At 46.6% G+C, this 24355-nt stretch overlaps 1 protein-coding gene across 1 annotated transcript in view; it reads right to left on the reverse strand.

Moving 5' to 3' along the window:
- Positions 1-24355, reverse strand: part of LOC119385915 (uncharacterized) — a 45124-nt gene that overhangs the window by 17895 nt on the left and 2874 nt on the right. The window contains exons 3-8 of the mRNA XM_049414157.1: positions 18993-19168; positions 16155-16212; positions 15236-15370; positions 14420-14523; positions 2756-2887; positions 813-953 (exon numbers count right to left, since the gene is read on the reverse strand). Coding sequence (XP_049270114.1) covers positions 813-953; positions 2756-2887; positions 14420-14523; positions 15236-15370; positions 16155-16212; positions 18993-19168 — 746 coding nt within the window. The remainder of the gene's footprint in view (positions 1-812; positions 954-2755; positions 2888-14419; positions 14524-15235; positions 15371-16154; positions 16213-18992; positions 19169-24355) is intronic.

Raw genomic sequence — 24355 nt, forward strand, 5'->3', positions numbered from 1 at the left:
CTCACCCCTGCAACTTAGCCAAAAGAAAAACTTTCGTGTTCTCATCTCATAAGAATATGCTTCCTGCAACTTTTTTGTTTATAGCGATTCGAATGGGGTGACAGAGGGACGTACGGACAGTTTTCTTGCTGAGTCGGCATGGGTGCTTACGAATGTCAAATTAATTTCTATGGTTTTACTTGCCAAAACCACGATATGATTATAAGGTATGCGGGGACTCCGGAATAGCGTTGACCACCTGGAGCTCTCTCATTGCGCACATAAATCCAAGTACACGGGTGAATTTCGCACCCATGTGTCCGTCGTGGCCGGGAATCGAATCCGCGCCTTCGTGCATAGCAAAGCAATGCCGTAGCCGCTAAGCCAGCATACCAGGTGACCTTTAGTGTAAGAAACCTTTAGCAGGTGACCTTTCCTGCACATATTGGTATTATTGTTTATCTTTTCCACAACACAACGAAGTCAGTTGGCCGCAGGCAAATGAGAGAAAGTATATAAAGGCGCTCACGTGCATTAACTTTCGCTATTAAAGCTATTCCACGGTGACTCAGTAGTTGAAGCGTCGTGCTGCTGTGCATGAGGTCAAAGGTTCGATTTCCAAACGCCGTGGCTGCATTCCGATGACAGATTAGCGCAAAATGATTGAGTGCACTAGTTTTAATGCGCGGTAAAAAAATCCTATACCAGATCAAAGTTATTTCATATCTCTTCAACACATGGGTTCCTCATAGCCCACCATGAAGATTTGATTTTGCTACAAGCCCCAAGGTTGATTTACTGGTTTTCAATAAATTACGCTATCATTAACGCACCCTTCTTGCACCCATCGTTAATGGGTGCCTTCTATACTCACCGTATCCGTACACAACGAAGCAGGTTTCGAATAACGCCAGCATCGGTAGCAATAGGTCCCCGAAGTATGCGTTGAACATCTTCAATGTGAAGATTCCGTCCTGCATAGAACGAGCGAAGAAAGACCTCTACACAACTTGTGAGCTCGTGTATTTTTCTCACTAATGCCGTCATAATACAGCAACTATTACGCGCCACAACCACGATATGATTATGGGACACGTCACAGCGGGATTCAACGCTTCTGCCACGCAACATTACATGCGTTAAGGAGATCCCTCGCATTACATGACATTCCTATATAGTTTTTTTTTTCGGAATCAGTTCGAAGCAATGACGTGGCTCTGTGGTAGAACACCTGTTTTCCACGCAAAAGGCCTGGGTTCGATTCCTACTCAAGCCGATATTATTTATTTGCATCTATCACGAATTTTCGCTCACGGACAACGCCGATTTTTCGCTCACAACCAACGACGCCGACACCGGAATTTCTGCGAAACGAGATCCTTAACGCTATCGCGTTAATATATCGATGAGCCCGCCGTTGGTCCAGAGTATGTGTTTCACGCTCATGGATAGAACAAGAGAACATCTCAACCTGACAAACCACGCATTAAGGATGGTCATAGATTTCCATCATCGGCGGCCGCCCATTCCGACGGTGCCTAATTGAAAAAACACCCTTGGGTGCATAAAGAACCCCAGGGAGGGAGGAGGGATCGTACACTACGTCGATGAGGGCATCGGTGAACAAGAGCTATACAGTGCGCCAAAGAAGCAACCAAGGGCTCTGTGAATATTCCACAACTTCTGCACCGCAATGGTTCAAATGCGAGAAATTATGCTCTCAAATCCGTGACGTCACGCCAACGCCCCGGCGGAAGGGACCGAAAATGTCTGATGCGAGTGTATAGGTAAACCAATTAACTGCCACTGTATAGAAAAATAGCGTAGAAAACGTTTGCACGTGCAGGTATATTTCCTGCCCAACAATAGAGTTCATTTTATTAATTTCTAGCAGAGAATTTATCAATGCGATAGCAAGCTAGAACGTCATACTTGCGTCGAGGCTAAATAACTGTGAATTGCGCAAAAACTTGCGGCACGTGTTCTTCGGTGAACAAGGGATATACAATGCGTCAATGAAGTAACCAAGGGCTCAGCACGCGAATATTTCACAACTTCTGCGCAGTCGGTACCGTTCCGCCGTGCTGTCACAGTACCGACTGAGCATGCATGGGCCGTGGGTTAGAACATCAGAGACGCTAAAGATGCGTATAGTGTGCTTGGCTGCGAAAAAACCACCCTGCCAATAAAGGACACAAGATGCTTTGCTGTCTAAACAAGATGGCGGCTGAGCAGAAGGCTTATAAACTGGATTGGATGGATCTGCTCACAAGAAAACGACGTCGCGCTTTCCTACGCGCTTCATGAAAGCTACTTAAAGTTTTTTGCCAGTTCTAACGTGAAAAGAAGCTAAACAAACAATGACTTTATTCGTGTTTCTTAGCCTTCTCTGGTATGGCGTCACCTAGTATGGCGTCACCAGAACAATTCTCGAACAGGGGTGTCGGCGCTGGAGCAAGCGTTTCGACAAGCCGACTTGTTTTTGTCGTGGCAGCAACGAATACAAGTCTGCTTGCCAAAACGCTTGCTCAAGCAACACCTCAGCTCTTCAAGATCACCTTCAAGCGTCCATCTTGCCCTAAACTTCTGGCTTAGTTGGGTCACCAGAACAAGTTGCTCGGATGACGTCACGCCGCACACGCCATCTTCCTGAACACGTATACAATTACTCGGGCACAGGGCTCAGGCTCGAAGCTGAAGGGTATAGCCGTCAACGTATAGGCTGTCTCCAATGCTAGCCAGAATTGGAACACCGTCTCATTCACCGTATACCGACCTGTCGTGTCATGGGCAACCCGAAGAACATGAGCGCCAGACACCCGCTGGCGGCCAGCACCCAACGACGAGGTCTCAAGGTGGGGGTAAACTCGTCACGCACGGGGCTGAGCACGGCCTGAACGGTGGCGCACTGTGAGAATTGAAATGGGCACAGCACTAATCCAGCGTTGTAAGCCCTGTTACTATTAATGCGCTTCACAACAATGGCGTGGCCGCGGTGGTGGTTATCTTACACGCTACAGGCCACTATTTTGCATAGCACGTGATGCCTTTTCCGATGCTATATTTCTGTTCGCGCATTGAGCACTTCTTCAATGGTATAATAGCGACGCTTCCCTATAGTGTTATCAACGGGATCAGCTATCTTTGAACGCTATGATAACCGTGGCGTAGAGAATAGAGCGTAAGGCATAGCTACGAAATAGTCTTCACAGGAATCGTTCAAGTCAGAAGAAGCCCGTTACATGAAGAGTGTTGGAAGCATTGATAAGGTCTGTTCACCGGTTGTACCAACTGCAGAGGACAACGCCCTCTCTGTGTATGCCAATGCTTTTTAAAACTCCGGTGATCATTCACGTGGAAAGTCTCCACCTTGGCATGTTTCTTTGCTGGCCTGTGTGGTTATCATTTCAATGATAACCCTTGGCTTCCTGAGCCTAGTAGGCTGGCACCGCCACGCAGAACGTGCCGCTTGACATGACACTTCTCGATATATGGCAGACTCGAAAGACGGACGCAGGAAAAAACGCGGGCGAACATTTGACACCTGACGTTGCAGGGTGAGTTTTTTCTCTACACTAACACAACGTAAGCGACTGTCCAATGGAGAAGATGAACTGCGTTATCGCTATAATAGTAATAATAATTTCTGGAGTTTTACGTGCTAAAACCCTGATATGATTATGACACACGCCATATAGTGGGGGGACTCCGGATTAGTTTAGACTCCCAGGAGTTCTTTACCGCGCACCTGAATCCTAACACACGTGCATTATTTGCATTTTGCTGCCAGCGAAATGCGGCCGCCGTGGCCGGGAATCGAACCCGCGCCCTCTAGATGCATGTCTATTGAGCATGCCGAGAGATCGTATGTATGTACCTGAGCATTTAGTGCCATGCAGAATAGCGCCACGTAAAAACAGACGACCCACAGTGAAGCGTTCCTGAAATGGCTCACGGCTTCAGGATAGGCCACAAAGGCAAGGTCGAAGCCTGCGAGAAACAATGCTGAGATGAACATCACCCGCATACGCACCGTTCCGCGATTATAGCTAGCTGGCGGCACGTTTAATAGCAAGCGTTACCCAGTATGGTATGCTATATATATATATATATATATATATATATATATATATATATATATATATATATATATATATATATATATATATATATATATATATATATATATATATGCCGAAAAATACGAACACTTCCATGTCGCTGATTGTTTGTCGCTTACCACACGCATTTATCAAAAGTGAACTCTGGCGAGAAAAAAAAAGAAAGAAAGAAAGAAAGACGGAAGGAAGGAAAGAAAACGAGGCAGAGAGACAGGCAGACAGAATACAGTACAGAAACACTACGGAGGAGACGTGAGGGCGAAGAAGGACACAGCTGTACACAACACGGGAATTTCAAAGGGTCTGAAGTCGAGTTGGTACTTATTCACACAATGTAACTAAAACAGTTCCAGATAAAACAGTACAAGAAAGACTTCGCAAGACGCGTGTTTTGCGCAGGTACTCACACCCTTGCATATCAGCCGCAGATCAGATGATTTCCCGCAAATCAGCCAAGACCACTAGTCCCGTGCAGATTTCACGCAGTTTCGATATTCGTCTACAGCAGTCGAAGTCCGAACAATAGCAAGAAAAACATGTGCTATGCAAATTGAGCGGCCACTGAAAGTGTATCAATCAATCAATCAATCAATCAATCAATCAATCAATCAATCAATCAATCAATCAATCAATCAATCAATCAATCAATCAATCAATCAGACACACTGAGCGCGCATAATTTTGCGCTCATCGGCTTAGGAATCGCTTTGTTTCGGAACTTTAAGAGCCTCTAAACAACTATATCTGTCAACGTTATTCAGAAAGATTGAACATATTTGTGAACTCTACCGGAAGTAATGATGTCCTCAATGTGTATCTGTAGATCTGACGCCAGGAACCCAAGCACGGAGAAGACGACGAGGCCGAAACCAAAGTTTGCGAAGAATTGCGTCGCGATGATAATCTCTAGGTCACTGTAGAAAGGATGAAAAGAGTTGATGAGTAGACGCTTCTCCTGCGGCGCGCACGAGTCGCACGTAACGCGTATAAGCCACCTTCTCAGAAAAAAAATCACAGCATATCCACGGAGTGAATGATGATGAGTGGGCGAAGCTGCGGAGGTTCTTCGGTAAACCGTGAATCTTCCGTGAATTCTGCCCAGTACATCATCACCGACGTGAGATCGGGCGCGTTTATACTAAAGGTTCGATGAGTTATGACGAGTTGCAGCTCACTTTAATTTTACATGTACGCTGTGAATTTTCATTGTTTAGAAAACCATAGCTTTAGAAAACATCTGGCGTCTTTCGTTAAGCAGCTGGCGTCTTTTCGTTTTGCTTTAGAAACATCTGACGTTCTTTCGTTTTGCTTTTAGAAAACATCTGGCGTCTTTCGTTAGTTTATTTCATCAATCAACGGCGTTTTGAACAAAATTTTTATTGTTTAATCACGCACAGGAGAAATCTCACCAGGCACTACCTTGGAGGTAAACAATGGCTGCTAATGGGAATGAGAGACAGAAGAAGTCGGCTTTTAGCTAACACTTACACTTCTACTTCTACTAACGTTTCCTACTGGAACATGCCAATGGCTGCTAATGGGGAATGAGAGACAGAAGAATTTGGCTTTTAGTTAACGCGCACGCTGCGAATTTTTTATTGTTCAACAACGCACAGGAAAAATCTCCCACCGGCACCACCTTGGAGGTCAAGATCTGGTACTAGCGTTACGACTGGTTACGCACTACTACGACTACGAGGGACGAACGGGTGCCGCTTTAAGGAGCTTCGCCCCTAAAATTGCATCCTTTTCGCACCTTGTCTTTCGTCATCTATCTCACGTCTGGTAATCCTGTTTTCTCTACTTTTTTTTTATTACGCTGCGCTCCCGTTACTTTTCAGACCCAAATGACGTGCTCAAGTGAGCGTGACTCACCACTACACTGTGGGGCCTGTCAAGAAAGTAGCAAGCGCGAAGTGTTCTATAAAGGAACTGAACGCAAGATTGAAGACTGTTATTTCGGTGCAATGCTTCTTGTACGTGGTGGTGTGAAACTTGCGGCGGTTCTGTCGTGCCGCACCACACAGCTTCGCTGGTCTCTGCAGAGTGGAATGGCTCTGAATTTATGTGCTCTATGGGCTCGTAGAAAAAGACCAGTTGGTCGTAAAAAATTCGATGCCAACCACTGCACGGTGCCCCTTATGGTCCCTGATGATGATGATGAAAACATTCCTTTATTAAAATTCAAAGAAAACGGGGAGGGTCCCTATTCCGCAGTTACTCGGAAACAAACATCAAACGCCATAATTTAATAGTCGGTTACAAGCTAAGTTCCGTTCACAGAACCACGGCACCTGTCATAGCGTAAGAAAGTTGTGCCAGCTGGTTTACAATCCAAGCCCAAGTACTTCTCTGCTTGGGTAAACAATAGGCTCACTGAAAATTAAAAGCTTGTCTTTCCTGAATAAAATGTTATGTTTGGCTGGGCAGTGATGTCAAAATCTTTATCAAAATTTCCCGAGACGTTCAAGTTTTCGACTTAAAACCAGTGACAGGAACGTTTATCTCTATGGTAAAGTCTACTGCGTATAAGTCTTGCAAACGTGACGAAGCACGCTACAGTTGAGGTGACACTGACCCCCCTTTCTTTCCCCACCTCCTTGACAGGTATGATGCTTTTGTTAACACGTTTCGTGTTGTGTAGTCGCTTGTTAGTGTATAGCGTGTTACGCTGACTGGTCAGAAGACAGCATCGAGCTCCGATACACCGAGAAATGGAACGCGCCTGGATGACGTCTGCGCGACGTGACGCCACCTCTCGCCAACAAGAGATAGCATAGAAAAACAAACGTAATTGCTATTTTCTGAACTTCTTTCAATGAAAAATTGAACGTATAGCTTACATTGAGCGTGTAGAGAGGCATCTGTTTGTGTGCAGACGACCATGCCGGCAAGATCCAGGCTATCTGAGCTATAGTGAAGTAGAATATATTATTCTAGCTCACTATAAGCTGCGCATTCCTCTCAGACGCCATCTTGTTTCGACAGCAAGGTAGCCTGCATCGTATTTGTCTCTTATGCTGTCTTCGCGAAACTGTCTATATTTCCGGCTACGTGAGAATTTCAATGGGACTTAAAATGGGCACTGTCCGGTTAGCTGTCGATTTACCCATCTACGGTGAGTATTGGAACACGCCCACTATCGCTTTCACGAGATTTCGCTTCACTGGCGCCCGACGCGTTCAGTCGTTTACGGGTCACAGTGATATGGCACAGTGCCAACCGTGTTTAGACGCAGTTTTACAAGCACTGTCGAACGTGGAAGCGCCCGGAGCCCCGAGACAGGGCGATTCTCACTGGTCGAACTTTAGCGGGATGCAGAATCCACGAGAGAGCAAACAAAATCCTGCGCGGAGCGACCCAATTCAGATCGACCAGTGAAAAGTAAACACGACCTGTCAAGGAGCGCGGCGGAAGTTGTCGGACAAATCCGGTTTAGCAGATTGGTTCCCGCTGTTATACCTTGGTTTATCCCCGAGACATCGCACTATTTTAATTTGAGGCGATGGGTGAGAGCTAGCCGGTCCTGCAAACATCTTTTAAAGCGCCTCTCTTTTCACACAGTGCCTAAATGAAAACCAGCAGATAAAGAAGCCAAGGGAGGTATAGGAGACGTTAATTCTACCGCTTTAAGCGTATTGTAGTAATTGTGATATAAATGTGAAGAAAGTAAAGTGGACGAAAAGACAACTTGCAGCCGGCAGGGACCGAACCTGCAACCTTCGGATTACGCCTGACTTACACTCGCAGGTTTCATGCAGCCTCGCCACGGTGGCCTTTATGGCGCTCGACTGCTGACCCGAAGGTCACGGGATCGAATCCCGGCCGCGGCGGCTGCATTTTCGATGGATGCGAAAATGTTTGAGGCCCGTGTACTTAGATGTAGGTGCACGTGAAAGAACCCCAGGTGGTCGAAATTTCTGGAGCGCTCCACTACGGCGTCTCTCATATATGTCATATCGTGGTTTTGGGACGTTAAGCCTCAGATAATATTATATTTTTCATGCACATAAGTACCCGATAATGTGGACGAGGGGGCGACCGTCGCCGTATAGCTCAATTGGTAAGAGCATCGCGAGCGCGTAATCCGAAGGTTGCAGGTTCGGTCCCTGCCGGCGGCAAGTTGTCTTTTCGTCCACTTTAGTTTCTTCGCATCTGTATCACAATTACTACAATACATTTAAAACAGTACAGTTAAAGTCCCCTATACCGTCCTTGGCTTCATTATCTGCTGGTTCTCATTAAGGTTGTGTCAAACAAAGAAACGAGCCCTCAGAATTCCCTTCCTTTATTCATTCATACAGTGCTTGTCTTCGTCGCCGCCGCTCCTATGGTCTCTGGCCACTAGATGTGAAGTCACAATCGCTTAAAACGACGTCATTTATTGTGCACAACTTTACGGGATTATCACACAACGCCTAAAAAAGAAGACGCTTAAAACAGCCGAGCTGTTACTCGGCTAATCCAGAAATGACGGCAAAGCGTCGCCAGAGTCAGTAAGACCTTGCAATACTGCTGCCATCTGTCGGAGCTTTGACGACGCTGTCGATTCGTCGCCATGTTGGAGGCTTGTGTCCGAATCGTATTGCTGTCGCTTCTATAACTTGTTGTTTGTATCTGCTTTGAAAGTAACCGATCGGGGCATAAAAACGTCAGACGAGTGTAAGGGCCTATATACACGTTACCGGCATTTCCTAGTTATTACGTTGACAGTTATTACGTGTAAAAAACTGCCTTACGACGAGAAGAAGGTACAAGTACACCGAGACACACAGGTACACCGAGATACACAGGCCTGTCGTCATTGAGAATGAAGCTTTAATAATATCTGGGGTTCAACGTCCCAAAACCAAGGTATGCTTATGAGGGACGCCGTAGTGGAGGGCTCTGGAGTTTCGACCACCAGGGGTTCTTTAACATGCACCTAAATCTAAGCACACGGGCCTCAAACATTTGCTCCACCATCGAAAATGCAGCCGCCGCGGCAGGGATTCGATCTCGCGACCTTCGAGTCAGCAGTCGAGCGCCATAACCACTAGACCACCGTGGCGGGGCAATGAAGCTTTGCGCTACAGGTTATAAATTTTGTCTGTCCGTTTTCAGTGGCGAATAAAGCGTTGTCAGCTATCTGAATATCACGCGTGTAGTGTAGGATGGTTGGGAGGAGGCTTTAGGCTTTAGCGCGCGACACGGCTAGGCACAGCGATGACGGTGAGAAAGTCCTGTTGACCCATTTCAAAGCGTATTTCATAAGTGACAGCCTACGTCGACCTGATGTATTGTGCATCAAATTAAAAAAAGACGTCTTTTTATTTTCTGAAATAAAATATATTTGGCTGCTGTAGTCACCGACGTATGCTATGTATAGAACTATCGCACGATTAAAACGTAAACATTTTCCGCATCTCACGAGTGTGAAAAGCGATCATGAAAAGTGTTAGTTTCTCCAAAAAGTAGGTGTCATTGATGATTAGTGGGGTTTTGTGGCGCAAGGGCCATGGGTGGCCAAAGAGCGCCATGTCTATTATGTGGTGTTAGCGATGACCAATGATTACGATGACCGGGTGTATTGTGGCTGTATAGAGGCTTAAAATCACGTGCTTTAAAGAAGCGTAAAAGATGTGTATACAGTATAAAATTATGGCAGTGTTAAGTGGTGTGATCTATGGGTGTGGGATAAATGACGAGTGATCATGGTATTTGTCGATTAGCCACTATTTTATGCAATATCTTCCGACATTTCCTCGTAAATAACCCGATACGCCAAGAGTATTCTTATTCACATCGTCCTTTTCGGGGCTTACTCGCGCCTTACAATTTTAATCCGTTGCAGCTAGGCAGTTCTGCGTCGCCGACTGAACGCTTGCGAAACTACCTCAGCGCGTAAACAACGGTAGCGCACCCAAGCCCGAATATAACATATTTGCCGGAACAGCATTTTTAGATGCGAAGCAGCTTTTGAGCTGGGCTGTGTCCGTAGTTCCATTGGCGACCGTCCACTTTCTACCACCTAGCATAGCCATCTGAGCGTGCGCTCGCGCCAAGGAGAAGTCTTCCTCTCGTTCTTCGACCGCCTTGATGATGATACGTGCAGAGCACGTTAGGGGCCCGGGCTGCCGTATGCTGTCCTAGCTTGGCGTAACTCAGACAAAACCATGTGTGCTGGCATGCGCTAGCGCGTTCGGGCCTGTGTAAGGGGCTGGGTAAGACGCTGTGGCCTCTCCCCCTTACACTCTCTCAGGAATCACGTGATGGTGTCGGGGAATGAGATTCTGCAGACGCGCGATGAACCCGCGTGGCGTGCTCCAGCAAGAGTTTGGGGCGAGTAACAGCAACAGCAACTACAATGAATTCATGGTGTGCTCCACTTGCAAGGACGCATTAACATCGGGCAAGGTGCCTGTGATGAACGGAACTTTAAGTCGACCCATGCGCTGCTTCGCATCCCCACATGATTCCCTTTAGTGGGAGATGGTGTAATTTTTTTCTCAGTTTCATACGCAAAGCGCCACACACCTGAAGCATCTGTTAACATTACATAGCACACAGGAGTGAATACAGGAATTTTCCGAAGGGGAATAAGCTTTTGGGCATAGGCGTGCGCACAGGGGGGCAGGGGAGGGCGGCCGCCCCCCTAATCATCTAAGAGGGGGGCGGGGCGCAAAATTGACCCTTCTAGTTACCTAAGAAGGAGGGGGGCGCTGCGATGAACCTTTGCCCCCCCCCCTCCTGATGGGGAACCCTGCGCACGCCTATGCTTTTGGGATAACTATTCTTGGGGTATAAAATTAAAGAAAAAAGAAGGGGGTGGAGGGGGGGGGGCGCTCAGGACATCTGGGCCGCCCTTCGGCCGTGACAGCACATGAAATTCGGCAGTGCCAGCACATGAAATGCTTGAAAAATACGCATAGTAAAGGAGTACGCGCGCAAAGCATCCCAACAAACGCTATACCTTATAATTGTTCAACTCCACAATCGAAAACAAACTACAAACAACACGCGCTTCATCACAATCGGTCCGTTCTCTGAGACTAGATGACGCGCACTAGCTACCTGTCTAACATGTAATTGTTATCGCAATGTAATAGGCAAGGTAATGTTGTCAACAGCAGCGCAGGCATGCGCGAGTAGCCGCAAAGCAGCTCTGAAGCTCGTACACGAAGCCGTTTTGTCTATATGCTGCAAGCACACGAGGCAAAAACTGTCTCGTTCCGGCATGACACGCACGAAACAGGGTTCTCTGATGAGTGCCGATGCTGTCACATACCGCATCTATTAAAAACGGTGAACGTAAACACGGCGCTAATCGCGAGCAGTAGCCGAAGCAACGGAACTATCTGTTGCTTCTTGTCGGCCGCAAGGAAATCTAATGACGTGTAGGTTAGTTACCTGCAAGCCTTTTTTCAGCATCCAAATTTCCTCAATCTGAACAACACGACACATGAAAATATGTCGGCATTGCCGTTCCTATCAGACGCCACACGTTGATACGTACGCTCCGCGTGCGCACATGCGGAGCGTACGTAGCCTTCAACATGGCGGAAATGCGCACGGCGGCCGCTAGATGGTAGCAGATTTTGCATAAGGTCTATAGCCGGAGTTCGCGGCGAAATCCGTCTTTACTAAAGTCGATTACAACAACGCCTCCTCTCTGGTTACAACCTCAGAAAAATATAAGCTCCACCCAAAAAACCGCGGCGCCTGCCCCTTATCCCTAAAAAGAAAGTCGTGCCAACTTGTTTTTGTTCGTAGGACAAGTACTTTATTGCTGCTAAACACTAGGTACACTAGAAAATAAAAGTTTGCTTTCTGTGACTAAAACACTATTTTTGGTTGAGCAATGATGCCGGAATCAACGACAATATTTGTCGGCAAGTTCAAATTTTTAAATCTAAAACCAGCGACACAAACGTTCACATGTGTGGTAAAATTGGACGATCTGAACAAGGAGGTTAAAATTTCTTTTTAAACCTCCTTGGATTTGAAACGCTCTGATGTCGCATCACAAAACTGGAACTTGTCAATTGCGTCTGGTGGTGGTGGTGGTGTGCGGCGTGACCACCCTTACTGCGCATGCGCATACCCTCTCCACACACCTCCTCTCCGCTCCCCCTCTCCACTTCCCTCTCCACTTTCCCTCTCCACTCTTCCTCTGAAACGCGGGCTAGGCATGCCGAAATTCTCTCCTGCGCAACGCCGCGATGAGCGCCAGCGCATGCGCGTCCCCTCCCCTTCTCTGTCCTCTCCTACGCTGACCCCCTCTCGCGCGCTTGGCTAGAGGGAAGACAAGACGCGCGTAGCGTTCCTCTTCGCGTTCCACGACGCGAGGTCGGTAGCATGCGCAACGAACGCCAACGGAACGCGATCGTGCAAGTGCTCCGGCTTCGCATCGCCTCATGGTCCCCTTTAGCGGGAAATGATCTAATATTTTAAAAGACACCTTGCTGGTACATGTAGAAATTATGAGTTAATTCTAAGCTCCATATAATTCAACATGAGGCGGCACCATTTTGTGTCCGCCACATGGACTATGTGTACATGCAGCAGCAGTTCCAAGTGATGCGAGTGTACGTGGGCGAAGTTTCGTCTGGTTTCCGCTCCTTTTCTTCTGACGATTTGCTGGTAGTAACCTGTCAAAGTGACGCATAGTGCAATGGGACGAATGCAACCTGTTTATTCGTGTATGTATACGGGTCTAATGTACATTGTTACCTCATGCGGTTACGGTGATGTGAACCATTGTTATCAGTACCCAATAAAATTCCCTGTGTGTGGACTTTTCACGACTTAAGGGACAGCATACCGCTCTCCCATAGTAGAGTAAGCAGTACTCCGAGTGGTTCTCATTTTTTAGAGGCACGAGCAACGAATGACACTCTCGGTTCTATTCCAAGTCCTTCGGGTGGAACAATTACTTCCTGTTAAAGAGAACAGGGCGTGCAAACGCGGACACAATAGAGAAGTCAAGACACCACAAACGCCGACTAACAACTGAAAAGGCCCACAACGGCGGAAAAGAAAGAAGGCACGAAAACTTATCTGTGCATCCCAAGAAATAGGCGAACCTATCAATCTGCCCTGTCTGCCCTATCGCACGCCCTGTCTCTTTAACATGAATACTTACCAACTAGCTCAACTCTCTGTTATTTTAAACTACACTTCCTGTTTCCCTAATATTCAGAAAACGTGTTTACAAAATAAAGCTGGTATGAAATCGATGATTCTGGTTCAAATTAAGAGTTATATTGGATGCATATGATATCGCGGAGCATAAGTTTAGTTAAGATAAGTGCCAATTACCTGTCAGTATAATTAATTAAATCAACTGAATGAGTTTATTGAAAGGGCAGGCGGTTTTCTTGTGAGCAGCTGCGGTTGTTGCGGCCCCAGGCGGATCTGATCTCAACCACGCGCTTTGGCAGCGCGACGAAAGACAACACAAGGGCACAGGGGTCGCCTGCAATTTTTTCTAAACGCGCAGCAAAAGGAGTAATTTTTTTTCTTCGCCCAGATGGTTTACCTTTCACCCATGGTAGAATACATAGTACTCTGTATCGTCAACCATTTTTTTCTAAGCGCTGCCCTCGACGTCGTACATCCCATGGTAGAGTAGATACAGCACCCTCAATCGTTCTTCGTCTTCTCCAAGTACGTCTTCTCTAATTCAGTACGCCCTTTGATTGTTTTGTAGACACGGCTTACCGCTCTTTCATTATAGCGTACTCAGTATATGCCAAATCGTCCCAGTTTTTTACTAAACGCGGCTGGCTTAAAGAGGAATACATGGACGTCCAGATAAGCTCTCTCATGCACGCTAGAGTGCATAGTGATCTAAATTGTCCCCCCCCCCCTTTTTTTTTTCTAAATACATCTACGCAAATTCGTTTTGCGTGGGACGGTGATGGCTGTGGGTAGAGCTTAAATTTTTTTGTAGGATGTAACCGATCATAGGCGGATCAACGAGGAGCGCTTCGTCGAGAAAAGCGTGTTGATCCGAATCAACCAGCGGAAAACAAGCTTGTTAATTTGTGCAAGCCATTAAAAAGTGCGGCGCAGCTTCGGGAGGGGGGTACACACACCACCGAGTGCCAGGTCGGAGTACCATTCTCACCATTTGAAAAGCCTCTGTGCGCCTGGCGGCGCTGGGAATCGAATCCAGTACCTCCCTGCATTAGAGGCGGACACACTATTACTTGGACCTACGCTGCGTTTGCCTACCCAATCTCACGGCTTTCTCATTACACTAACTAAAACAGTGAACCCTTGGTCCGCAGTCCTACTCTCCCTCTGACAGCAAGGTACTGTGAGGGAGTACATACTTTATGAGCTTGTTCCGAATCCTGCCGTAGCCAGCATAGCAGATGACGGTGCCGTAGCCCAGGCCTAGCGACAGGATCACTTGCTCGGCGGCTCTGCCCCAGAGCTGGAGGAACGGAACAACGCTCGTCACTCATCAGCAACAGCCCACGATTCGTCAATCTAACGCCACTGACTGAATAACAACGGCGGATGAACACCGGCGAACTATTACATATAATAGTATATGTTAGCAGACCGCGAAACAATCACAGCATGAAAAGCTCCGCTCCAATTTTGTTTCTCCGAGACTTTTTTTTCGGTATGCCTATAAGCTTGAGCACACACAAAGCGGATAATTTAAACATGACACTTTTGCTGACTGTTTCGCCGCATCTTATAGAGGGGTTAAATATAACGTCGAAAGGCTTTCGCTATCTAGAATGTTGTGTGCCTCCGAAAGAATTCATACCAAAGGTTGCTATGTAAGTTCCGCATGAAGGGTGCGTTAGCATTCTATGGCCTATTTGAAGATATTACCACGCTATATAAAATCTTGCAGTGCGTCCAATTGGGCTTGTTGGTTCAACATAGCTCAGCACTGCGTTTGTCCACTTGTGTGTCTCTCTTTGTCTCCGTCGGTTTCGGCGGTGTTGTACTTCAAAATCTTGTACGTGTCGCGTAGTAGGCTACGCCTGCGACTTCTTGTTGTTCTCAGCTCAATGCTATAGATAATATTACTTATTAGCTTCCAAACTGCACAAGTGTACAAATGTGCAGAATACGAGAATGCGCATGTTTGCTGTTAACGAGGCAATACGAAGCGCTGAGGTTCGTACCGTGACCGACAGAACTTCGCTCCACTTGGGCACGATGAAGAACTTGAGCCCCACAGACGCTCCTGGCAACGCGAGCACTCGAGAGAGTATGATGAGCAGTAGCCCGAACGGCAGCGTGGTGGTTATGTAGATGACCTTGACGACATACGCATAGACATAAAACAATGACTTTTCGTGGACACATGCGAGGATCTGTGAATCTAAAGAGAGATAGCAGGTAGAAGCGGCGCGCAAGGCGAGAAAACGCACAGTTTTATGCTAATTTGGTAGAGTGCAACATATATTTATAGCTCTCCGAATTGCTCAAATAGCTTTGTAATGTCAAACACAGTTCTACTTCGAGAAAACTCTATAAATAAATTTTTCTCACTGACTTCAAGCCATGGTAAGCACATTAAAAAAACAAACAAACGATATGGTACTTTGAGTTAAAATGTAATACACAGAAAGCGTAATACTTACTTAGTCATTGGTTTATCGAGTTGCACACAGTTGAAACTCAAGGGCAGTGCATTAAAATCACAACTATGGGCCTTGTGTTAAGTTTTCCGCTCTTAAGTACAAAAAACGAGTCATCAAACTCAATGTAGCAATTATGGTACATTTTACATTACGGAGCTTAGGATTGCGCACGATGCGTACTATATACAGTCATTGGCGTCTGTATCTGCAATCTTGCATGCGTATATAGTGTATACGTACACATACAAGCACACGCGCGAACATATCTAAAGCTGCTTAATTAAGCCGTAAACACTATTCAGGACGTGGCCAATGAAATATCATGAAAGTAGTAGTTAGCCTATTTCACTGCGTACCATATGCTATAAATCTTCTCAGCGAGGATGAGAGATTGAGGCGAGGAAATAATCTATTGCTGCATAATAGCTCTCATCGTGGTGACTATAGGGTGGCTCACCTTTCCCAGTGACCTGATGCCATTGTGGACGCAGACAAACACGCAACACAGCCAAGGGCTACGGCGAGCAGAAGGTGGGCCTGGTACGAATTTTGATCTTTGCTCTGGGGACTGAATCCGAGCACCATTTTGCTGCGTTGAAACAGTATAGAGCAAAATAAAATAGGGCTTGATTCCTGAATCGGAAGGTATACGGGCTGGTGCGCTCACAAGAAGTCAGGCTCAAGAGTCTTTTTTTAGAAGTCATAGCGAAAAATGCAGTCGTAGAAAATTGCATCGAGGTGAAGACAGCTCTTTGCGCACCAACAAGGCCCGTTCGGATCTGATGTGTGCCAGGGGATACGTACGTTCGGGGTGTAACCGTTAGTGAGAGTAGCTTCCAAAAGTATTGTTTTGAAGCTAATATTGTTTGTTTGGATTACGGTTACTTTTGGGCAGTACACAGTACTCTGAATCGTCAATCTTTTTTACTATACACGGGGTGCGCGCGATTTCCCGATACGAATTTAGAATACGACCAAGGCAGAAAATGTCTCGAATATCGAGTATGGGTGTATCGCTTAAACCGCTGTTAAAAAGGAAGTACGATAGCTTTTACTACTGTTTTTTTTATTTAATTCAGGAGCCTTCCCATGTCGGGAATGGGGCAGCGAAGCTTGTTACGGGCATGTCTGACCTACTGCTTTCTTTTCTCTCTTCTTTCGCATTTCGCAATGCTTCCTCTTGAGCGTTAACGGCCGTCCCTGGGATGCAGTTGTCAGGGCTGAATCGTCATGGCGTCTTTCCGTTCTTTCCAGCGTCGTCAGACCAAGACCCCCCCATGAAACTTACCATCACGGATCATGGAAAGCGCGAGCTAGAATTCCATTTTCTCGAGACGGAATTTTCCTGGAATGTACAGCTCCCTAATGTCGACGGTTATAGGCGTTGTCCAGGAGATCGCTTTTAGTCCATCAACACGAATATTTCAATGAGGCTGCTGCTTCCAACTGTTTTTTTTTTTTTGCCTCGTCAGAAGAACGCATTCGTAGCATCAGTTCAGTTCCCATTGGGGCAAGCATGGGCGCGTGGCCTAGTGGTCAAGGCACTCGCTTTCGGACCGGGGGAACCCTAGCTCAAACTCAGCCCCGGAAAGAAGAAATTATTTCTTGGTGCGCGCCATCTGTGGGTGAGGAAGAAGATATTTAGGTGAGCGCGCGTCACGTGTTGTCCACGGCGGTGGGCTTTTCGAAACACCGCCATCAGCAGCTACCAGCAGCCACCTTAATCACAGAAAAAAGGGGGGGGGGGGGGGGGGGGGTGCGCAATGTCTGCCCCATTCCGTGACTCAGTCGGATCTGTCCCGCCATTGTTTAAAGAGCAGGGCTATGGCCGCGCAGGTTTTTGAGAAATTGAAAACTGTTTACTTCCCACATTTACTCCAGGAAAGTTCAGGAAAGCCAGGGACCAATGGCAGGCCTCGGTGAGAAGCAACGTTGGTGAGAAGCACGTCGTCACTTTCATTTTTTCATCCATTGTGAAACGTATTGTCATTTTAACTCGAACAACATTGAAGGAAGAAAAGGGGGAAGAACTAAGATGAAAGTACTTCCCCCCCCCCTCCCCCCCGCCCTTTGTGGGGAACCCTGCGCAAGCTTATGACGGCGTTAGAAAATGCAGTCCGCTTTACATATGTATTATAGATTACAGCGCACTCTGACACACGGACGAAGAAGAGACACACGAAGACAAGAGCTTGTCTTCGTGTGTCTATTATTCGTCCGTGTGTCAGAGCGCGCTGTAAGCTATAATGAATTTACATATGCAGCCTGTTTTACATATGTTTTACAAGAAGGCGTTTCTTACTAGTAAAAATGGTACGACGACAGTTGAGTGGCGTTAATGCAGCTGCTGGCGTGCGGCCTCCCTTCGAAGACGGTGCTGTTCGAGGTGCGGTTAGCGTCTGCCGGTTGGACGAAACTTTGCGGCTCATTAATCTTGGGCAGCCATTCTGGTTTGTACTTGTTCAGCGCCATCTGTTCCCCGCCTTGCAGGGAAACTGGCCGAACGAGGAGGAAAAAAAAAAAAAGAAAACGAAGTCACCGCTTTATGCCTCAGCAATGCTGTACTTTTGTCTTGAAAAAAATTCGTAAACAGGGGGTAGGTGCTCGAGCCGACGTTTCGACAAGTGGACTCCAGCCTTGAAGAAGACAAGTCCACTTGTCGAAACGTCTGCTCGAGCACCCACCCCCTGTTTACGGAATTTTTCATCGCAAGCTTCCATATTCCCCTTCCCGCCGTTTTTGTCTTGTTACACAAAGAACTGAAAAACGAAAACAAACATAAAAGTTGAAGAAATTGTGATACAGGAATGCAGAAAAAACAAATCAAGGACAGAAAATCAGACAAAGATTGCAAATACATGGGCTAAAAGTGTCAAGATCGTAAACGCAAGGTATTTTTGCGTTGTTACAATGCGTGTAACATCTTTGGCAGGTTATGTATTCCGTCCATATAGTTCCTGCCAGTTTATATGGTAATATAAGTATATCGTGTCTTCCAAATTGTTCTACTAAATGAATAGGCTCTCTTTTGCTTAGGCTGCAGTCTTCAGTACTCCATGTGTATTAAGGGTTATGCGAATCGCTTCTTCTTCCTTTTTTGTAAAGTCTGAAAATTGCCTACCATGCGCTTGTACTACTTGCGATCTACCTTTTGCTTCCATCGACGTGCTATCATCTCGCTCGTTTTGGTCACAAAACAAAAAAAGCGAATTGAGGATATACCTTCGCGAGGACAACAGGGACAGCAAATGAAAGCCTATATTATCGTAGCGAAATTCTTCGTGTAGTCGCTCACAATGCCTTCCTTCTTGACGTAGCACTGCTCGTCGGCCCAGGAAGGGTCGCACTGCATCCAGGGCAATGTCGTGGGATTCCCCATGGAGTAGTAGAGGTAGATGATGACGTAGGCCAGCACCATGCTGTTGAAGAGAGCCAGCGACACCGACGCGTAGACCATGGCCCAACCAACGCCTGCAGCGATGACACAAAATGGCCTTTCATTATACGGTTCAGCCTACAGCTTTAACGTTTCAAATAGACATGAAGCAGTGCTTTAGCTGCACTGGTGCTTAACGTTGTTAAACTTATGATGCGCAACATTAGAAGCTGTCAGACAGCCAGACCGACAGTCCCGTATTCTCAGCTTCACGTACAAAAGCTTTAATCTATGACACTAAGTATGTTTAGATATTGCAAAAGGACTATCTCCCTTAACCCTTTGTGCGACAGCGAGACACATACGTCCCACTTTTCCGTCTGCAGAAAAATGTTTCTCCCACGTCACTCGTTGCAATTAGCGCAATGCTAAGTCCCTCGTATCTTACCCAAGTCTTCGTAATCTCGAGGGAAGTTCTTTTACCACGCTTTCGAAGGGTGGAATCATTGTTACAATGGCGCTGAGTTTCGATCAGTTTTTTTAGATAGCTTCCGAATTTCCTTCTTCTTCAGATAGAAAGAACCTACCAATCAAAATGCCGGATAATTTCCTCTTTTTCTGGTTCTTCAGAGAGGCCATTTTAGCTTCCAGTCATCACGTGCTTCTGTAAATTTGCGAAATAACTTGGCCGATAAATACATCAAAACGCAATCTCCTGCGAAATTACCACGCTCATCCCTCAGCGTATAATTGCGGATATTGTTGCGTGGAAATATTTTTCTTGATATCATATACCTCCTGAAGAGTAGGGACATATTCGGGGACAACAGCCGTACTCGACAATTTCGACAGCCAAAGCCAGGACAGGCAAATGAAGAAAAAAATGGTTGGTGCATGCGGTGAAGTTAGCTTTACAGAAACAGACCACAGCGCTATGAAGGCTCACAAGAGGCGCAAGTGCAGGGGGTGTTCTACTGCTGGAAATGAGGTCCACACGACTTTTTTCAGCACAACTCGAGAAGCGATACTATGTGCCACTTGCTTCGGCCGTTTCGTCCCAAATACCCGTAGATGCAATCGCGAGATGGCGCCTTCATGAGACAGTGGGACAATGTTTTCCCACTTTTTGAAAACACTCTCATGAGTCAGTGGGACATATATGTCCCACTTTTTTTTTCAGTAAACTACTGGCTTCATTTTGATGAAATTTGTTTGATACTATTTCTTTGTAGTTCATATCAACATACCACAGCCGGTTTTTATATCACCGTGTTAAAAATATAGGCAGACCTACAAAGGGTTAAGCAAGAATTCCGTGCGAATGACAAGAGTATTATCATAAAGTCACATAAAAAAAAGTGTGAACGGTAGGTGTAATTTATTTTGTTGTTGGTGGTCACCCCAAAAAGTGGACGGGAGGATGACGGCCGCCGTAGCTCAGTGGTAGAGCATCGGACGCGTTATTCGAAGGTCGCATGTTCGGTCCCTGCCGGCGGCAAGTTATCTTTTCGTCCACTTTGCTTTCTTCACATTTATAACCTAATTACTACAAATAGCATCCCCTATAGGTGATGCGCAAAGCGCCGACCACGCCATCTGCCGCCATGGCTGGGAAGCGCTTGCGGGGCCCAGCGAACAGTGTTTCAGCGAGCGTCTACGCAAGTGCACGGATGGATGTGTTTTTCAACGTGATTTAACGACTCTCTCGGGCTTCAGCGATGTCGAAAAATAACTGCTGCGTTGTCGGCTGCTCAAACACATACAAAAACTCGCCAGGAACGCACTTTTACAAGTTTCCGGTGCTATTTCATGAGCGAGAGCGACGGCGACGGTGGATTGCGGCTGTCCGACGCAAAAGGTAAGCAATCGCGCTTTGTTTAGGCAGTGTTAGAACGATTACCGTGTTTTTATTTCTCCATTTATGTCGCTACGCGTATTATCACGTAGAACCTAACGCCATTTTGCAACACTTGGTAATAGCTTGCAAAAAACCTAGCAGGGTGTGTTCAGATAAGAACGTCGGTGCATGTCCGTAGACCCCCTGTAATTTCGCTGAAAAAAATATATTTTGTTGTCCGAGTTCCCAAGACCACAAAACCACTTTTGGTCTCGCGAAAAAAAAATTTCGCCTTCTTTAAAAAAATTTAAAAGCCTCCACTGAGCCGCAACCGCCTCTCTCGAATTTCGCGGAAATGGGATTTCGATGAAATGCTACAAAAAAACTATTGTAGCTGTAGGTCTGACAAATTGTCTCCACATACTACCGATAGTTTGCGTCGACAAAACGTTATTACTTCGCAGTTTTGATGCTCTTATTTTAAGAAAAAAATCGCAAAGTCGCAAAGTACCAATGCTTCTCTACAGCACAAAGTTCAATAATGCTCGAATTTAAGATTTTTTTTTTCTCCGCGTGCATAAAGGCCAGACTTCCCAAAAGTTTTGAGAACATTGCGATATATTAGGTTAACAAATTCGTTGAACGAAATTGCTGAGAGTGACTTCAAACGTCAACTAGAAATGTTCAACTGACGACAAGTCTCTAAAAATGCAATATTTCGAAGATGATTTAAAAAAAGGAACACCATCTTCGATTTTCTTTAAACATTTCAGAATTAAAGCCAAGCACGTATTCTAACTTAATCTGTAAAAACATGTTGCATTATTTTTGTGACGTAGAAGTTATGAAGCACGAAAAGTAGCCAAATTGACGTAAACTGAGTAACCACAACATTGAGCGAGCGTGGAGCAATAATTTCCATTATAATTATTTTTAGGTCGTGAATATGTTCTGTGGATTGATGGATTGACAGAAAAGAACAGGAACAGTTGGTTCTGAAGAGCAAATTATTACTACATTTTACGCACATCACAAAGAAATTTGCAGTGGCTTAGCTCGGCTATGTCAGGATATACGTAGCGTTAGCAAAGGTTCAGCTGATTATTCTTAGCTTTCCAGATTATCTAGGATTATTAGCCTCCTTCTGTTCATTCTTCGTACGCTGAATCGCTAATTGCCAGGCAACTACTTCGGGATCCTATGAGATAAGCTTCTCGGCCCTTTTGCGCCGTTGAGCAGCATTTGCGCTCTCCTTCTCCATGGCGTTACCCACCTGCAAACGCCAGTCAGAGGCGCTATCGAGCGGCTTCAGCGCAGTGTCAGAAGGCGAAGAGCTGCGCGCGCGCCGGCGCCAGTGTGTCTGGCGAGGCTAGACGCCACTCCTCCCGAACGTGCAGACCAGCAGCGGCAAGCCGCGCGCGACAGTGGCGGAGTCTGCGCGCGCGCCGGCGCCAGTCTGTCTGGCGCGGCTAAGACGCCACTCCTCCTGAAGGCGCACGCCAGAAGAAGCCTTATCCATCAGAGAAACCGACATTTTGTGCCAGAACTGTTTCAACCGCTTCAAACAGATCGCCGTAGAGTCTCTGGATGCATCTCATTCTGACGAAAATTTTTTTCCCGAACAAATTGCTGTCGAAGAGCTAAACGTATTCGTGAAGACAACAAAATATATTTTTTTAGCTAAATTACAGGGGGTCGACGGACATGCACCGACGTTCTTCTCTGAAGACACCCAGCAAATACGTAGCCAAGCTGCTATGACAAGCTAGGTGACCACCAGCTCCGCAGTGACTCAGTCCCGCGCCACTAGCGCAAGCTGCCGAGATATTTTTTCGCAAGTTTATCGTGCTGGTTTCAAAGTTTTACCAACACTGACCCTTCGCGTGGCCGCACCCGTGAAATCCATGCGCCGGCGCGACAGCGCTCCCTCAAAATCTACTATATAAACACATGGCACGTAAACGAAGCTACTGTGTCCAGAAAAAACGTTGGTTCATGCGTCAACGCATGCAGGCATTAGTGATCGGGACGTTGTAAAGAAAGCGGTGTACTTACGATGAGCTCCACTTCGTAAGGAAGCTTGTTGACGCTTGTCTGTGGCAAACACTTGGCGCGTATGGTGACGTACATTGTCGTCCCACACAGCTTTTACATCGGACACATGTCCACTATTATAAAGCGCGGCCCCTTTGCGCACACTATCGCTGCAAAAGTACTTATCAGGGACGCGCACAAGCGGCAAATCGCACGCGCGCACTTCCGTCATGCTTGCAGTGAAAGGAGGCGTCCGCTACGCGACCCGCATGTGGTTCCAACAGCCGCCGCTACGCGGCTTTCAGTGGCGCCCCTATAGGCGCTGCGCATCGCGGATACTTTCCTTGGCATTATTGTCTGTTAGTTCTCATTAATATTGTGTCCTTTGTCTGTAGCCACTCTTTCGCAACGAAAGTGTCCATATACAACGCAGCAACTTTCGAGCCTGCACCAGTCGATGAATATCGAGCTCGGTGCAAAACGACGATCCACTGCGGCACGACAATATTCGAGCGTCCTTGACCTAAATACAGCTCCCACGCTTTGCGCTTCCATCACACTCGTGATGTTTCACTGCAGATTTGACGCTAGCAGCGCCGTCCGTTAAACGTGAATATGAATCGCGTGAAGGGCTGCGAGATCCTTTTTGTGAATTGTTCATTTTAAATGTTTGATTCCTCGTCTGACCGATCGAATGAACGACCAATCAATCTTATGTTAACAATCCACTGTTGTGTTGTGCCGCAATTAACGTCTTTGTGGTTTGGAAGTTCGGAACTGCATTCGTGGATATTGCGACTAACGCGGAACTCTTGGCGCAGCTATTTCAGCGTTCCGCTGATGTCACTTTGGGCGCCACTTCGATTACGTTGTAGCGAATGGTTGATGCCCGTTCTTACAGGAACAGATACCACGGGATGTGAGGCTTTGTGACTTAGCTAACGAAGAATGGCCGCTTCCGAGGAGGAATAGGCACGAGAACACATTGTTTTCAACAGAAGGCGCACCCCCGAAGGCTGTAAAACAAGTACCACTCACTTCAGTTCATTGGCGTAGCCAGAAGGACAGGGGGGGGGGGGAGGTTCGAACCTCCCTGAAATTTTTAAACGCATGTATGTAGTCGTCAGCAAGCTCAACTTGAATGCTCCGCAGCGTGTACGAAACGGTTTGATTGACGCCAGCGCCGCGTAGCTTTGGATTCTGTTGCCCAAATTTCTCTAATGTATGCCGACATACTATCCAAGCATACCGAGGTATTATCTCGGCAACAGCGCCCAGCGCTTCGCGGCTGGCATCAGTCAAATCAGTCCAGGCCACGCTGCGGAGCGTTCGAGTTGAACTGTATACATATACTTCTAGATTGCCAACACTTTTACGATGAGCGTTCCTTTAGCCCTTCGGAATGAGAAAG

This window comes from Rhipicephalus sanguineus, chromosome 3 (assembly GCF_013339695.2).
Source record: "Rhipicephalus sanguineus isolate Rsan-2018 chromosome 3, BIME_Rsan_1.4, whole genome shotgun sequence".
Taxonomy (NCBI): domain Eukaryota; kingdom Metazoa; phylum Arthropoda; class Arachnida; order Ixodida; family Ixodidae; genus Rhipicephalus; species Rhipicephalus sanguineus.